The 16,795-nt window shown below is 72.7% G+C and overlaps 5 protein-coding genes across 5 annotated transcripts; 1 reads left to right on the top strand and 4 right to left on the bottom strand.

Annotated features, from left to right (window-relative positions):
- Positions 1–671: 671 nt before the first annotated feature.
- Positions 672–4,120, bottom strand: AURANDRAFT_64566 (hypothetical protein; the record flags this gene model as incomplete). Its single annotated transcript, XM_009039081.1, has 3 exons — positions 672–1,307; positions 1,393–3,042; positions 3,110–4,120. The coding sequence occupies 3 exons, from the start codon at positions 4,118–4,120 to the stop codon at positions 672–674; spliced, it is 3,297 nt and encodes a 1,098-aa protein (XP_009037329.1).
- Positions 4,121–5,427: 1,307 nt separating this feature from the next.
- AURANDRAFT_64565 (hypothetical protein) lies at positions 5,428–6,969 on the bottom strand (the record flags this gene model as incomplete). Its single annotated transcript, XM_009039080.1, has 1 exon — positions 5,428–6,969. The coding sequence occupies one exon, from the start codon at positions 6,967–6,969 to the stop codon at positions 5,428–5,430; it is 1,542 nt and encodes a 513-aa protein (XP_009037328.1).
- Positions 6,970–8,085: 1,116 nt separating this feature from the next.
- On the top strand, positions 8,086–8,901 carry AURANDRAFT_27115 (hypothetical protein; the record flags this gene model as incomplete). The annotated part of the gene is made up of 1 exon (XM_009039098.1): positions 8,086–8,901. One exon carries the CDS (start codon positions 8,086–8,088, stop codon positions 8,899–8,901), a length of 816 nt encoding a protein of 271 aa, XP_009037346.1.
- A 398-nt stretch (positions 8,902–9,299) lies between these two features.
- Positions 9,300–11,751, bottom strand: AURANDRAFT_64564 (hypothetical protein; the record flags this gene model as incomplete). Its single annotated transcript, XM_009039079.1, has 2 exons — positions 9,300–11,621; positions 11,665–11,751. 2 exons carry the CDS (start codon positions 11,749–11,751, stop codon positions 9,300–9,302), a joined length of 2,409 nt encoding a protein of 802 aa, XP_009037327.1.
- Positions 11,752–14,886: 3,135 nt separating this feature from the next.
- On the bottom strand, positions 14,887–15,348 carry AURANDRAFT_3806 (hypothetical protein; the record flags this gene model as incomplete). The annotated part of the gene is made up of 1 exon (XM_009038928.1): positions 14,887–15,348. A coding segment is annotated over one exon (462 nt), but the record flags the coding sequence as incomplete, so codon positions are not given.
- Between the last annotated feature and the right edge of the window lie 1,447 nt (positions 15,349–16,795).

Below are 16,795 nucleotides of genomic sequence, written 5' to 3'. Positions count from 1 at the left end.
GTCGCGATCCAGCTCGGCGCGAAGACGCCCAAGCCCAGGGTTCGCCCCCGCGCGGCCAAGAAGGGCGGCTACGGCGCGCCGGGCCGCGGCGGCGACGGCGGCGCGCTCACCGCGTCCGAGTACGACGCCGACGGCGAGGGCCAGCAGGCCGACGTCTGGGCCGAGGAGGCGCAGCGCGTCGTCGCCGTGCCGGCCATCGCGCGCTTCGACAACCTGCTCATGTCCAAGCTGCCGGCGACCATGGCCGGGGGCAAGCGCGCCGAGGCGCGGATGACGCTCGCGACGCAGGCTTTCAGCCGGGAGCAGGCCGTCGCGGGCGACGTCGTCATCCCGGGCTGGATGACGGGCTGCCTCGAGCTCCCGCCCAAGGGCGTCAAGGACGCCGAGTCGACGGGCCTCGCGTCCATGCTCTTCTTCGCCGGCGAGGGCCAGGACGGCGCCTTGGAGCTCGCGATCAACCGGCCCGAGCCCGACGACGAGGTCGGCCGCTTCGACGCGCCCAGCGCCCAGCGCTTCCTCCTCTCGCCGGGGGACCAGTTCCAGATCCCGCCGAACAACATCTACCGCCTCGAGAACCGGTCCCAGTCGCGGCCGGCCAAGCTCTTCTTCTGCCTCATCAACGCGATCCAGCTCCCGGACGACGGCCCGCCCCCCGACGACGAGTTAAGCGACTAAGACGGCGCGTCGGCGGCGCCCGAGAACCGGTGGCCGAAGAAGCGCGTCGCGACGTTCTCCCAGGACGGCGGCCGCGCGAGCGGCGCGGGCGCGTCGCCGCCGTCCCGCGACGACGACGACGCCGCGTCGGAGTCGGCCTCGAGGCGGCTCACGAGCAGGTCGTCGAAGCGGCCGACGCTCAGCTCCGACGCGGAGTCGTCGGCGTCCTCCGCGCGCGCGACGTCGACGGTCGGCCGGCGCGCCGCCGCGCGCCGCGCGAGCGCCACGGCCGCGGCCTCCGAGGGCCCCGCGACGACGACGTCCACGAGCGACGTGGGGACGCACAACGGCAGGTGGCGCCGCGCGCAGTGGTAGGCCAGGGACCAGAAGAGCGACGGGTCGTCCGCCGGTAGACCGCCGATTTTCCGCCGCGCGAGGAGCGCCTCCTCCAAACCCCGCCGCGCGTCGGCCTCGCCGAGCAGCGTCCAGGAGGCGACGTCGTAGGCCGCGCAGCCCGCCCGCAGGATGGCGACGCGGAGCGTCGCCGGGCTCCAGGTCCGCGCGTCGCCGCCGCCGTCGGCCCGGGGCCACGCCGCGGCGACGACGGCGCCCGCGCCGTACCAGGTGGCCCCGCCGAGGCAGGGCGCCGACCCCTCGTCGGACGCGAGGTCCCAGGAGGCGTCGGCGCTCCGCGCGGGCAGGCGGTAGACGGCGCCGCCGTCCGTCGTCCGCGTCGACGTCGACGCCGTCGAAGGCCATCTGCCCCGTCCTCCAGAGGCGCGCGAGCGCCGTCGCGCCGTCGTCGCGCTCCAGCGCCGCGCGCAGCTTCGCGCTGCCGTACTGCTCGCGGAACGTCAGGTCCACGAGCCCGGGCAGGCCCTCGGTGCCCGCGCACCGCCGCAAGGCCGCGAGCGTCGCCGGCGACATCGACCGGTCCTCCGTCAGCGCCGCCGCGGCGCCGGCGACGTCCGCGCCGGACCGCGCCAGGGCCACGAAGGCCGCCCCGAGGGCGCCGTCGTCCAGGGCGCAGGTCGTCGCGAGGCCGAAGGCGGCGACGGCGAGCGTCGCGCGGAAGTCGGGAAACGCGGCGGCCGCGAGGAGCCACGCGCCCAAGAAACTCCCGCCGCGGCCGTGGGGGAGCCCCGCGTGGGCCAGCAGGTCCTCGTCGTCGTCGTCGTCGCGGCGCGCGACGTCGGGCGCCAGGGCGGCGTCGAGCGCGGCGGCGTCGACGGCCGCGAACGCGCGGTGCTTCTTCGGCGACGGCGCGACGGGCGGCGCCCCTCGACGGTCGTCGACGAGCGCGCTAACGCCGCCGCAGAGGGCGTCGAAGGTCGCGAGGGCGCCGTAGTCCGCGCCGTCGACCGCGCGGCGCTGGCAGAAGACGTGCCACGCCTGCGACTCGAAGATCCGTTGGCGGAGCGGCGACGGTACGCGCGCGGCTTCGAACCGGTCCACGGAGAAGAGGGGCTCGCGGCGCGCGTTGCGGTCCCGGCCCGTGCGGTAGTCGTCGGGGAACCGCGGCGGCCGCAGCGCCGCGGCGTAGCCGGAGAGGAGCGACGCGAGGCACGCGGCCGCGGCCGCGCGGATCGCGAAGACGTCCGGGACGCCCGACGCGGCGGCCGCCTCCCACGCGCGGACCAGCGTCCGTCGTTCGAGCCGAGGCAGGAGGCGCAGGAGGCACGCGCCGCCGTCGCCGTCGTCGTCGCTCGAATCGTCGTCGGAGTCGCCGCGCGCGTCCGTCGAGTCCGCCGCGCAGGAGTAGCGCGACGACACGCGGGGCCGCCGCCGCGCCTCGAGGTCCGCGTCGGCCTCGGCCGCCGACGGCAGGAAGCCGCGGCCGTCGAGGTCCAGGACGTTCGCGTCGTCGCACTCCGCGAGGGCGGCCCGCCAGTCGTCGCCGTCGACGACGCCCGCGAGGATCGCGCAGGGCGACTCGACGGCGCAGCTCAGCGACGGCGGGAGCCTCGGCACGAAGGCGTGCTGCCAGCCCAGGGGCCAGAGCAGCGCGTGGAGCGCGTCCGCGCCCCGCACGGCGCGGCCGTCCAGAGCCGACGCGACGACGACCTTGCGCTCGGAGAGCAGGCAGACCCAGGCCGCGGCGACGCTCCGCGGCGACGCGAAACGAAAGAGCTCGACGACGGCGTCGGCGTCGCCGGGCGGCAGGGCGCCGTACTTGCACGTCGCGCGGGGGAGAGCAACAGTCGCGCCGCCGACGCGTAACATCGCCGGGTGGCGCCGCGGCAGGGGCGTCGACAGGAGCGCGACGAGGGCCCGGTCCCGCTCGCCGGGCGCGAGGGCGACGAGCGCCGCCAGCGCCGCCCGCAGCGCGGGCGCGACGCCCGCGGCCGCGGAGAGCAAGAACGTCGCCCTCGGCGCCCAGACCGCCGCCTCCGCGCGGCTCGCGGCCCGCGGCCCGCGGCGGCGGCGCGGCGGCGGCGCCGTCGATGCGCGCGACGCGGTAGGCGTAGCGCGCCGCGCGCGCCGCGTCGCCGTCGCGCGTCGCGCGGTCGAGGCGCCGCTCGTAGACCTCGCGCGTCTTCGACGCGTCGCGCTGCTTCGCGAGGTTGGTGAGCTTCCAGCCCTCGTCGTCGGCCGCCGTGCGCGCGGCGCCGAGGCGCCGCCCGAGCTTCGCGGCGCTCCGCGCGCGCTTCGCCGCCTCCGCGTCGCGCGCCGCGGCGGCGACGGGCGCGCGCGCGGCCGCCGCGAGGCGCGCCACGTCCGCGCCGTCGAGGGCGTCGTACTCGATGAGAGCGCAGCCCCGGAGCCGCGCGCCGTCCGGGAGCGTCTGCGCCCACTCGACGACGCGCCCCTCGGGCCGCGCCGCGCGGTCGTCGGACGCCTCGACGCACGCCAATCCCCGGTCGGGGAAGCAGAAGGCCGCGGCGCCGGCGCAGGCCTCGCCGTGGACCGACGCGTAGGTGTCGAGCAGCCGCGGCGCCCAGCGCGCGTCGCCGACGGCGCCCGCGCCCGCGGCGCGGCGCACGGCGACGCGCGAGCCGTCGGGCAGCGCGTCGCCGCCGACGTCGTAGCCCGCGTCGCGAGCCGCGCCGACGTCGCCGGCGGCGACGATGATGACCCCGACGACGGGCCGCTCGCCGTCGCCGCAGCGCCGCACGGCGAGCCGCGCGCCGCGCGCGGGGTCCTCGCGGGTTTTTCGGTTCTCGGACGCCATGACGACGTGGCCCTTGGGCGGGCCGCCGGGCCCCGCGGCGACGACGGCGGCGACGGCGGACCGGTCGTCGTCGCGCCGGCCCCGCGCGCCGCGCCGCCGGACCCAGGCGCACACCGGCGCGACGTCGCCGCGCAACGTGCGCACGGCCTCGTCGCGCGAGCTGCTGCGGTCCCCGACGTAGACCGCCGTGATCTCCTGGGCCCGCGTGCGCACGACGCCCGCGCCGCCGTCGACGAGCTGCGGCGCGCCGAGGTCCAGCCCGCAGACGCCGTAGCCGCACGCCACGGTCTGCATCGTCTCTTGTTTCAGCTGCCGACGGCCGTCCTGCTGAAGCTGCTCCTCGGCTCGGACGACGCGCTCCTCGTGACCACCTACGTCGTGCGGCCGGGCGCCACGAAGACGTACCAGGCGAAGATGGCGGCGATCTACGTGCTCATGATGAATGAACAGACGCGCTTTAAACCATCATGATTCGTGTGTGATGTGGGCTGCTGCTCCTTGCTGTGCAGCGTGCACTGTTGATTGAAATCGGCGATTCGCTTTCAGGCAATTCCCTCAGTGATCCTCTTCATCGAGTAGCTCGCGGGTCCTCGCTCGTACCGGAACGCGACGATCGACGACGAGACGACGGCGTCGGACACCTACGACGATGGACGACGCCTTCGCGAATCTCACGCTCGGCGAGGAGCTCGGCCGCGGCGGCTTCGGCGTCGTGCGGCGCGGCAAGACGAACGGCAGGGACGTCGCCGTGAAGGTCATGGACCTCGAAGCGCTCGAGGAAAAGCACCCCGACGCCGTCGCGACGCTCGTGCGCGAGGTGACGGTCATGCGCGGGCTCGACCACGCGAACATCCTCAAGCTCTACGCCTGGCGCCGCGACGACGACGAGCGCCGCGAGATGGAGATGATCCTCGAGCTCTGCGAGGGCCCCGCGCTCTCGGAGGTCATCGACGCCGCGGGCGCGGTGGGCGAGGCCGCGGCGCGGCGCGTCGGCCGCCAGGTCGTCGACGCGGTCGTCTACCTGCACGAGCGGCAGATCATCCACCGCGACCTCAAGACCGAGAACGTCATGCTCGCGGAGCCCCTCGCGCGCGCGCCGCTTTCGGCCTGCCGCGTCAAGCTCATCGATTTCGGCCTCGCGCGCCTGCTGCCGAGCGCGGCGCCGACGTCGCTCCGGGAGATCAAGCGGTCGATCCGCGGATCGAAGCGCCCCCGGCCGTCGGCGCTCCTGAAACGGTCCATCTCCACGGTGGGCACGCGCGGCTTCTCGCCGCCGGAGCTCGTCTTCGCCCACGCGCAGACGGTGGCCATGGACGACGCGCACGCGTACGAGATCGACGCGTTCTCGCTCGGGAAGGTGCTCCGCCACATGCTCACGGGCGTGTCCCCCGAGCTCACGATCATGCAGGGCCTCGAGGCGCAGGGCACGGACTGCGGGTGCTTCAAATTGGGCAAGATCGTGAAGATCGTGTCGCCGGCGAAGCTCTCGGACGACGCGCGGGACCTCATGGCCCGCCTCGCCGCGGACGCGGACGACCGGCTCTCCATCGCCGGCGCGCGCGACCACGCCTTCTTCAAGGAAGAGTAGATACACATAAAAGTTAGGAGCACGCGTCGACGTCCACGGTCGTCGCCGCGCCCTGCGCGTTCGTCACCGTGAGCGTGAGGGGCCCCGTGAGCGCGGAGACGTCGACGGCCGCCGCCGTGTCGCGCCAGTAGGCCGCGAGCTCGAAGTCGCCGGCGACGGACTTGGCGCGGCGCGCGGGCCGCTCGACGACGTCGTAGGTCGCGGCGTACTTGTTGGGCCTCTTGAAGGCGTCGGCGGCGGTGAAACTCAGCGTCGAGCCGGCGCAAGTCGCGTTCCAGACGAGGGGCGCGGCGTAGAAGCGCTCGGCGGAGTAGGACGTCCAGCGGTCCGTGAGGCCCTTGTCGCAGTCGGCCGCGGAGCGGCACTTCGCGCCGACGACCTTGAGCTCGTAGACGACGTCGCCCGTCGCCCGGACGACCTCGAGGGCGCGGACGTCGTACTGGTCGTCGACGTCGACCTGGTCGGGCCAGTGGACGCCGAACTGGTTCGACGTGGGCAGCCGGTCGTTGTCGCCGAAGTGGGGCGTGTAGGCGCCGAGATCCTTGGAGAAGGTCACGGCGGCCTTGGAGCGGTGGTAGTCGAGCTCCACGCACAACAGGCGCGAGTCGGCGCCCGTGCCCTCCTGGTTGTCGAAGAGGCAGTACTCGTCGTCGCCGACGTACTCCGCGTTGTGCTGGCCGACCCAGAGCGACGACCCCGCGGCGTAGTGGTCGTCGCCGAAGGTGACGTTGAAGTCGCCGTTGGGCCCGCCCAGGGTCCACAAAACGGTGCCGTCGGTCTTCATCTTGACGACGCCGTCCGTCTGGCGGCTCGAGACGTAGGCGACGGCGTCCTCGTCCGTGACCTGGACGTGGTTCGGGTCCTCGACGTCGACCTCGGCGAAGGACGCCACGACGGCGCCGCTGGCCACGTCCCAGGCCTCGACGGCCGTGCGGCCGTCGGCCTGCCAGAGTTGGGAGCCGTCGTAGGACAGCTGGAGGTCGTGCGCGTCGTTCGACCCGCCGGCGCAGAGGATCGTCCACGTGTCTTCCACGAAATTCCAGATGGCGCGGGGGCCCTTGTTCGCGTTCGCGCCGAGGGCGACGAGGAGGCTCGAGGCGTTGTAGACCTTGAGGCCCCGGGGGCCGTAGGTGTTGGCGTAGTCGACGACGACGACGTAGGACGCCTTGTTGCCGGAGCTCAGCGACAAAGCGACCCAGCCGCCGAGCGCGCTCCGGCCGATCGCGCCCTCGATCTCGGCGCCCGCGTTGCGAAACGTGGCCGTCAGTTGTCGCGGCACGTAGTCGTACAGGTCCGCCGCCGCGACGCCCTTGAGGTCGAGCATCTCGACGACGGCGGGGAAGGCCAGGAACGCCGACGCGTCCAGCGCCACCGTCGACGCGAGCGTTTTGCCGGGCGGGGCCGCGAACCTGATCCAGCGGTCCGCGGCGGAGCGCACGGCGGACCGGGGGTCGATGAGCAGCGAGCGGAACGACGCCGCCACGACGCAGGCCAGGCCGCCCAGGGCCACGGCGGACCCGGCAGCCCAGCGCGGCCGTCTGGGGTGGCCGCCCATCTCGTCACCAAAACTATGGCTCACCTGGGTCGAAGGTGCTGCAATGTGGGCCCAGCCTTGTGCTCTCGATAAGCTCTCGCGCCCGCGTCTAGCGCCCGCGTGCAGTCAGGCGCCGAGAGAGTGCGGCCGACCGATCGGTCGCTGAATCCCACTTCGCGAAGTTCCCTGCTTCGTTTGCTATATACCCAGGGGCTTACTCATCGTCCGCGAGGTGCGCGAGCGCGACGCCCGCTGGTCGCGTCCGTTTCGGCTCGGCGGCGGCGGCCGGCGCCGCGCCGCCGCCGGCCGGCCGCCGTCGCTTCTTGAACGTCGGCTTCGACGGGGCCGTCGGCTCGTCCTCCTCCGCGGCGTCGCCGCGTTTGCGCCGCCGGAGGTCGTCGAGGAAAGAGAGCGCCGCGGCGCGTTCGGTGCCAGCGTCGACCTTGTCGCCGAGCTCGTAGAGGGTGTAGCCCTGCTTCGGCGGCGGCGCGCCCCGCGCGCCCCGCGCCTTCTTCCTCGGGCGGCGGGCGGCGGGCGCTCGGGCTGGCGCGGGCGGCGGCGACGGCGCGCGGAGCGAGTGGTTCAGCGAGCCGAAGACGTCGTCGAGCCGCGCCGTGTGGTTTGCCTTGCCGGAGTGCCCCGCCTCGATGCGCGACGGCGGCGGCGCCTCCGGCGCGATGGACGTGAACAGCGATTGTAATCTTGCCTCGCAGGCGCTGGCCTTCGCCTTTTTGGGCGCCGTGCTCGCGGCGCTGGCCTTCGTGGCATCCAACAGCAATCTCGACGCAGCCATGGGGCCGCGCGCGCGCGTGCGCGCCTTGTATTGGTCCTCGTCCATCACGGCGCGGCTCAGCAGGCCGTCCTGGCGCCGCCCATAAGCCGGTCCTGCCACAGCACGATGCACTCGCCGATCACGACGCCGCCGGCCTCGTCGGCAGCCGCAGCCTCGCGTGCACCAGCGTCCCGGATCGCTCCCACTCCCCCATCCCGAGGACGAGCAACACCTCCTTCCAGAGCGGTTCATCGACTGCCTTTGACGGGGAAAAACTATCAAATAAACTGCTGAGGGGCCGCGCGACGCGCCCGTCGCCCGCGCCGCAAGCATACAATACGCGAGTCGCCACCGCCGCAGGCGCCATGGCCACGATCCCGCCGGGCGCCACGGTCGCGGTCACGGGCGCGTCGGGCTTCATCGGCAGCCACGTCGTCGAGGCTTGCCTCAAGGCGGGCTACGTCGTCCGCGCCTGCGTCCGCGACCCGTCGAACGAGGCCAAGGTCGCGCACCTCGAAGCGCTCGCGGCCAAGCACGGCGGCGCGGTCGAGCTCGCGCGCGGCGACCTGCTCGAGGCCGGGTCCTTCGACGCCGCGTTCGACGGCGCCGCGGCCGTCGTCCACGTCGCGGCCGTCGTCGAGATCCTCAAGGTCTCGGACCCCGTGCGCGACATCGTCGACCCGTCCCTCGAGGGCTGCCGCAACGTCCTGGCGAGCGTCGAGAAGCACCTGGCGACGATCAAGAAATTCGTCCACACGTCCTCGTGCATCGCCGTCGCGGCCGTCGACTCGAAGGGCGGCGGCGCGACGTACGACGAGGCCGACTTCAACGGCTGGTCCACGGTGGAGACGGACCCCTACGGCTTCGCCAAGTCCTCCGCGGAGGCGCTGGTCCGGGAGGCGTGCGAGACGATGGCGCTGCCGCTCGCGACGTTGAACCCGGGCGTGACGCTCGGGCCGTGCTTCACGAAGCAGCACACGAAGGCGTCGACGGTGCTGCTCCGCGAGCTGCTCTACGGCAACAAGATGCTCAACTACAACTGCTGCTTCGTCGACGTCCGCGACGTCGGCGCGGCGCACGCGCGGCGAGATGCGGCGTCGATGATTAGAATCAATAGGTCAAGTCTGAGCCTTTTTGGCCGTGACGACTTCATTTATAGTAGACATGAGACACGGTTGTGACGCTCCCACATCCTAGGTGCCTGTCGATGCCCGCCACGGGCCGCCACCTCCTCGTGAACGATGCCGGCGTCATGAACACGCTCGACCTGGGCGCCGTCGCGAGGGCCGCGTGCCCGCAGTGGAAGACCGTAGCGGCGCCCATGTACGCGCCGGCGCTCATCGCCGCGCTGCGCGTGGTCTACGACGCGCCGCTCGTCGGGCCGTCCCTCGCGGGTCTGGCGGGCATCACGGAGTTCAAGCTCCGCGTCTTCGAGGAGAAGATCCCCTTCTCGAACGCGCGCGCGAAGCGGAGCCTCGTGCTCGCCTTCGTGCCCCTCGTCGACACGGTCCGCGACGCGATGGCGTCCATGGTCGAGGGGGGCTGGGTCAAGGCGAAGGCGGCGTAATATAAACACGATTTACTTCGAAGCGGCGTCGAGCCGCGCGGCGCGCGCGGCGAGCTTCGCGGTGACGTCGGGCGCGCAGCGCCGGCAGCACCGCGTCACGTCCCCGACGAGCGTCGCGCAGAGGGCCTGCTCCCGCGGCAGCGGCCGCGGCGGGGCCTCGCCGAAGGCGCGGAACGTCGCGAGCGGCGGGTCCGCGGCCGCCAGCGCGAACGGCAGCGAGATCTGGTCCCGGTACTGCCAGCGCCGCACCTCGAGCCACCAGGCGTCGAACAGGGCCGACGCCGCGGGCCGCCGTCTCGCGGCGAAGAAGGCCGCCCAGTAGAGGCCGCGGTCGTCGTTCCAGCCGGCGGACGCGGCCGTAGGCGGCCCGCTGCGCCTCGAGGCGCGCGCGGAGCGCGCGGAGCCGCGGCGGCGCTTGTGGCTCGAGGCAGTGGTCCAGCTCCTCCGCGGAGGAGTTGCGCTGCGGGTGCGGCTCGAGCGCGAGCGCCGCGCGCGGGTCTCGCCGAAGGGCCGCAGCGCGCGCGCGACGACCGAGGCGTCGAACGCGAGCGCCGCATCCGCCCACACAAAGATCTCGAAGCGCTTCAGGACGTCGAACCGTAGGAACTGGAGCTTGACGAACTTGGCCGCCATGACGTCCGGCAGGCTCTGGGCCCCGGCGTGCTCGGGCGCGAGCGCCGTCCGCGCCGTGTGGCCCAGCGACGCGAGGTCGAAGGGGAGCGGCGCGTCTTCGCCGCGGTAGGCGCCTATCGCGGGCCCGCCGCCGCGGTAGGCGCCGCGCGCGGTCCGCAGCGCCGCGGCCCAGGTCCGCGAGTAGGCCGTCGCGTCGCGGCCGACCATGTCGGCGGGCGTCGCGGCGCCGGCCGCGGGCAGCACCGTCGTCCACCCGGCCGCGCGCGTCCGCTCCGCGACGAAGAGAAGGAACGCCGGCGCGCAGCCTCTCTGTCGCGGCGCGGGACCGACGACGTCCGCGGCGCCGAGGTTTGCCGAGATGACGGCGACGGCCGCGCCCGCGGCGCAGGGGTGGGAGCGGGCGAGCGGCCACGCGAGCGGCGGCGGCGACGGGGGCCAGGGATCGCCCCGCGACCAGGCTCGCGGCGGCGCGCGGCAGCGCGGCGGCGGTCGTCGGAGGAGCAGGGGGAGGAACGCGAGGCAGGCGATCGCGGCGACGCGGCGCCGGCCCCGGCCGGCCGCCGCGGCGGCGGCGGCGGCGACCGCGACGCCGTACGCGGTCGACAGGCCCGCGAAGTCGGGCCCGCACGGCGAGGCCTCGCTTCGCCTTCCGTCGACGCCGCGCTTCGTCTTCTTCTCCCGCAGGTCGAAGAGCTCGTCGGCCGCGAGCGGCGCGCGCTCGGCGCCGACGGCGCAGGTGTGGCGGACCAGGCGCTTCGCGAACTTCTCCGACGCGGACGCGAGCGAGGCGCAGGGGTCGCCGACCGCCGCCGCGTCCGCGGGGAACTGGGCCTCGAAGAGCGCGCCGAGCGAATCGGCGACGTCGACGTCCGCCATGGCCGTGCGCTCCGGGCCGCGGGCGAAGGCGACGAGCGCGGAGAAGGACGAGAACGGCGACCCGACGAAGCGGTCCGCGGCCTCGGCGACGCGCGAGTCGACCATCGAGGCCAGGTCCTCGCCACCAAAGGCCGCGGCCCAGTCGACGCCCGGGAGCAGCGACGTCTTCGCGTAGAGCGTCGGCATTCCGGGGATGCCGCGGAGCTCGCCGAGCCGCGCGCGCGAGACGTCGCCGACGAGGAGCGCCGCGCGGCACGGGTCGAGCGCCCGGACCATCGCGGCCCGGTACGCGTCGCGGTCGAGCGCGTGCTCGGAGCGGACGAAGTCGTCCTCGTCGCGCCAGTGCGCGACGCACGCCTCGTCGACGTCGTCCCCCTCCCGGAAGGCGTCGAGGACCCGCGCGGCCGCGGCCGCGGCGGCGGACGAGGGCGCGAACGCGCGGTGCGCGCGCCGGAGCGCCGCCGCGGCCGCGGGCGAGTCGGGGAGGAGGTGCGTGCAGCAGTGGCCGGGGTCGCCGAAGCCGACGTAGGGGTGTGTGCCGACGAAGCGGTTCACCAGTTTGCGCGACCGCGCGACGTCCGACGCCGCGACGGGCCAGCGGAACGGGATCGCGAGCGCGTCCGCGCCGTCCGGCGGGGGGTCGCGGACGCAGATCCCCGCGGCGGCCAGGGCGCCGAGGGTCTGCTCGCGGTCGAAGACGGACCAGAAGTCCGTGCCGTTGTCGTAGTCTCGGTAGCAGTCGCTCGCGTAGTGGCACCCGTTTCGCGAGAAGAGCGTCCGCGGGAGCGACACCGCGTAGCCCAGGAGCTGCGCCATGGCGACGTCCTGGACGATGCGCATGCGTTGGTTACGAGAGGCCTTTTTTTACCGCCGGCACGACGACCGTCGGGCCGTCGCCGCAGTCGCCGGCGACGGCGGCGGCGAGCCATGCGAGGAGGGAGGCGGTCGTGCTCATCGTCGATCGTCCTAATGCTTACGACCGGTCGCCTGCCATCGATGACGACCGGTCGCGGCGCATGATGATGCGACGAGGTGTTTTAAGGCGTGCGCGGTCCCGTCCAAGCCGATGGACCGAAGTAAATTTAAGCGGCGACGCCCGAAAAGGCCGATCACGGCCGTAGCCGACGGCCAGGGTGCGCTCGGATCGGTACGAGACGTGCGCCATTGATCCCGCGGAGCCACGTCTCTCGAAGCCTGAACCGGACCCACACACGCCTGGTCCACGTGCACCGAGCCGCCTAGATTCCCCGCGCGCCGCGCGTCCCCGGACCCCCGGCCGCCGCAAAGATTCATGAGCACAACCTTGCACCCGTTGTTGATCAACAGCGCGCTGCTGGTTCGGGCAGCCTAGCCGCGCGCCGCGCCCCGCCGCGCCGCCCGCGCCGCGCCTCGCCCGCCCGCCCGGCGCCGGCGGGCCGCCCGCGACCGCAGCCATGCCGCCGAAGAAGGACAAGAAGGCGGACTTCGCCGACGACGGCGACCCGGGCATGAACCCCGACGCGTTCAAGACGAACTACACCAAGTTCTGCAAGCTCATCGCCGTGCCGGCGAACCAGAAGATCGTCGACCAGCTCACGGACGAGGAGAAGCTCGAGGCCTTCATGAAGCACAACCAGCTCGTCGTCGACGACGAGTTCGGCGCGTTGGGGCCGCACGGCACGCGCGCGCTCTGCACGGCGATCATGGGCTCGGGCACGGGCATGAACGGCGCGCAGTGCAAGCTCGTCAAGAGTTTGCGGCTCTGGCGGTCGAACGTGTCCGACGACGGCGCGGCGTGCATCGCGGAGCTGCTGCGGCTGGGCGGGGCCGAGGTCGCGATCTCGTACCTCGAGCTGCTCGACAACGGCATCGGCGCGCGCGGGGCGCGGTCCCTGGGCCAGGCGCTGACCTACGGCATGAACCGGAGCCTGCTGACGCTGAAGCTGGACTACAACAACTCGCTGGGCTCCGAGGGCGTCGTCGCGCTCTGCCGGGGGCTGCGGACGAACTCGACGCTCAAGCAGCTCCACCTGCCCTACTGCAACATCGACGCGGACGGCGGCGGGCCGCTGGGCGAGATGCTGTCCTACCGCCAGCTCACGCTGAACCTGCTGAATCTCCAGGGCAACCACCTCGGCGGCGGCGGCCTGAGCGGCATCTGCGACGGCCTGAAGGCGAACGTCACGCTCGGGTCGCTGTCCGTGGCCGACAACGGCATCGCCCAGACCGACGAGGACATCGCGGCCCTCGAGCAGCTCGCGACCATCATCATGAAGCCCGAGAGCGTGCTGGGGTCCGTGGACATGCTCTACAACCGCATCGGCGAGAAGGGCGCGAACGCGATGCTCTTCATCTTCAACGGCGGCAAGGCCGAGGGCAAGGGCGCGCCCTCCAAGGTCAAGCAGCTCCTCGTCGACTCGACGCTGCCCCAGCAGCTCTTCGACCACCTCTGCCGCATCGACGCGGCCGGCGGCGGCAAGAAGAAGAAGGGCAAGAAGGGCAAAAAAAAGAAATGAGCGTCGAGCGTCGGCGCGTCGAGCGTCGACGCGCTGGGAGCGCTGGTAAACCGCGAAGTGGGGAGCCCGCCGTCCGCGGCTCGCGGGAGACGGCCGCGGTTCGCGGCCGCGGCTTCGCGGCCGCGTTCCGGCGGTCGCCCGGTGGGACGTACCGGGAGCGGTGCCTCCCGCCGTCGATCTGGTAATTTTTGGCGACCCGGCTGACAATCCTCCCAGGGCTTCCTCCCTGCCTTGCGCCGCTCCCTCGAGTCTGCAATCGCCGTTTTCCACAACACAGTACAACACCCACTCGATCGAGAGGGAGAGAGACACGCGTCGATATACAAAGGCGATCGCCTAGCCCACCTCCTCGCGTTGCACGCGTGCTTTCGTAGTCATCATGCCCATCGACTACTCGAAATTTGACCGAATTGGAGATTCTGAATCCGACGAAGAGGTCGAGGGACGGGCTCGCCTCCCGAAGGGATTGCAAGGGCTGTCGGTCGAAGAATTATTGGATTACGCGAAGCGCCGCGAATCGCAAGCCGAAGCCGAGCGCGCGAACTCGAGCCCCCCCGACGCCGTCGAGCGCAAAGATGAAGAGACCGCCGACGCGCGCGCGAGCGACGGCCGCCCAAGTTCCCGTCGCCTGCGCTCGCTGTCCGGTATCCCGCAGTACGAAACGTTCCAGGCGGGCTTCCTTGGCGGGCTCTTTGAGACGGAAAGAGGGTCGATCGAATTCGACGAGGCTACGGGACTGCTTGCGATGATCAAGATGACCGATCTGGATCCTGAGCATCCGTTCGGCGATCTGGTTTTGAGGAACGACCAGGCGAAAGCGTTTCTCGAAGAGCTGTACGACTCGTGTTGGATGAAGAAGCAACAGATCCAGATTGCCTTGGAGTGGTACGCGTCCTGGTCAAGTACACACGCACCATGAGGGGCCATGAGGGGACATTGCCCAAGACGCGCGCGCGGCGAAAATTGCTCGAGTAGTAACCGCGGCGCGTAGATTAACAACGATTTGCTACGTCGTGACGGCCTTAGGCCTTTCCGCGGCGACGCCCATGAGATGCTCGATGGTCTCGCAGGACGTGGCGCTGAACCTGGCGCACGGGCTCTACACGAAGGGGTCGAACCCGCCGCTGGTCCTCGCGGTCGCGGGCGACTTCGAGCGCCTCGACGGCGGACGCGAGCTTTCTCTGAGAGCCTAAAGCATGCCGCGATCGATCCTACCGGGCGCGCGCGCGTCGCCGTCGAGGCGCCCGGGCGCGCTCGGAACGTCGCCGCTAGGCGCCGCGCCGCCGCGGGCGCCGGGACGCGCGGCCCGCCGCGGTCCAGGGCGCCCAGTAGAGGTTCCGGTCCGAGACGGGGAACCGCGCGCGCTGCCGGTGCGCGGCCCGGACGCGCATCGCGCGGCGGCGCGCGGCCTCGGCCGCGGAGTCGAGGCCCGCGTCCAGGAGGCAGGCCTCGAGCCGCTCCGGGACCTGCGCCGCCCAGCGGGCGTCGAGCGTGCCGTCGCCGAGCCAGGGCTTGTCGCGGCCCGTGAGGTGGACGATGCCCGGCCGCTCGACGCAGGCGTCGCGCAGCGGCAGCGCGCGCGGCGCCGCGGGGCAGTTCCAGCGCGCGTCGAGGCGCTCGAAGTCGCCCGCGACCGCGAGGACCAGCGGCGGGTTCGACCCCTTCGTGTAGAGCCCGTGCGCCAGGTTCAGCGCCATCCACTCGAGCGTCGTCGCCGTGAGGTTCCGCGCGTCCCACTCGGCCAAATCGACGACGACGACGCCCGCGTTGAAGTCGTCGATGAAGGTCTGGGGGCGGCGGCGCTGCGTCGTGTTGACGCCGACGCCCCGCGCGCTCAGCGCCGCGCGCGCGGCGGGGTCCGTCGTCACGGACGGCGCGAGGCGGAGCTTCCGGCCATCGCCGCGCGGAACGGCCGCGACGGCCGGCGCGCCGCCGGCGAGCGCGGCGTCGACGAGCTCCGCGACGTCGCCGTGGACGATCGTGTCCGTGTCGAGGTACAGGACCTTGCCCCGCACGTTTTTGAGGACGTCGCCGAGGAAGAAGCGCGCGTAGTTGAGCCTGGGCAGCATAAGAGTGATTCAACGTCGCTTCAACGCGAGCGTTCCGCGCGCGCGCGTTACAGAAAACACATCGGAGCCTTTGAAGTTGAGAATTTCGCTCTCTTTTCCTGCCCTGAGTCGAGCGGCGCCAAGAGCCGCTCGTCGCCGGGCCGCGTCCGCCGCGGCAGCGCCAGGGGCGCCTCGAACGCGTGGACCTCGACGGCGAGCGTCGGGAGCGCGCAGGCGACGACGTCCCGCACGAGTGCCGCGTCCGCCGGCACCGAGACGACGTGGACGCGGACGCGGCCGATCGAGGCCGTCGCGTTCGCGAGCGAGGCGAGCGCGACGACGAGGCCGGGCAACACCTCCAGGTCCGAGGCGAAGGCGACGTGAATAGGCGGCGGCGGCGATAGTGTGGCCGCGGCCGCGGCCAGGAGCGCGGCGAACGGCGCCAATCGCATGCGTCTTCGTCGCGAAAACGTTTCGGCTCGAGCGGCGGCTCCTCTTCTGCGACGCTTTTGCGTTCTCCGCTCTCGTGTCGAGACGAGAGTGGGTACCGACGATACTCTGGTGTCTCGACGAGAGTGTGACGGGCGCTGGCGCGGTGGACGAGGCGCGCGATAATCGCGACAGGCGAATGACTGGACCCGAAATTTTCGCGTTCGCCGACTGTGCGGCGCCATCACGTCCACCAGCCCACTGCGCGGCGCCTTCACATCCACCAGCAACCACTGCGCGGCTCCTTTACGTCCACCAGCAACCACGGCCACAAAATTAGACCTAAAATTACGACTCGTCAAACAGCTCCCCCACGAGCCCCACGATCTCCGCGAGCTCCCGCTCGCCGACGTCGTAGGTGCCCGTGTAGAGGCTCGTGCACGTTTTCGCCGCGCGGTAGGGCAGGCCGAGCGCGGCCGCCGCGTGTTTGTAGACCTTGTTCGCGTGGTGCTTCACGGGCAGCTCCACCACCCGCGCGCCCGCCCTCGCGAAGACGAGGTTCGCGAGGGCGGCGCCGTGGGGCGCCACGACGATCACGGCCCGGCGGAAGAGGGCCGCCTGGTCCGCGAGCGCGCCCGTCCCGTCGTGGACGACCCAGGCGAGCCCCGGCGTCGACGCCCGCAGCGCGTCGAGGAGCGCCGCCTCGCCTCGCACGGCCCGGTGGCCGTCGCGCCGGCAGTAGAGCCCGACGTCGCCGCCGGCCGCGCCGGCGCCGAGGCCCGCGAGCGCGGCCCGCAGCCCGACGAACGCCGCCGCGGGCGGCGTGTCGAAGTCCCACAGCGACCGCCGCCGCGCGTCGACGCGCGCCGTCGCCGCCGCGTCGAGGACGTAGCAGCCGCCGGGCAGGCGGAGCCGCGTCGCGCAGTCGTAGGTCCGCCAGCGTTCGACGCCCAGAGCCGCGAAGCACGCGGCGTACGCGTCCGCGGCGCGCGACGCCGGCACCTGTGTGCAAATCAACCGCTGGTTT

Source organism: Aureococcus anophagefferens, assembly GCF_000186865.1.
Source record: "Aureococcus anophagefferens unplaced genomic scaffold AURANscaffold_10, whole genome shotgun sequence".
NCBI lineage: Eukaryota > Pelagophyceae > Pelagomonadales > Pelagomonadaceae > Aureococcus > Aureococcus anophagefferens.
This window is presented reverse-complemented; position numbering and strand designations above follow the sequence as displayed.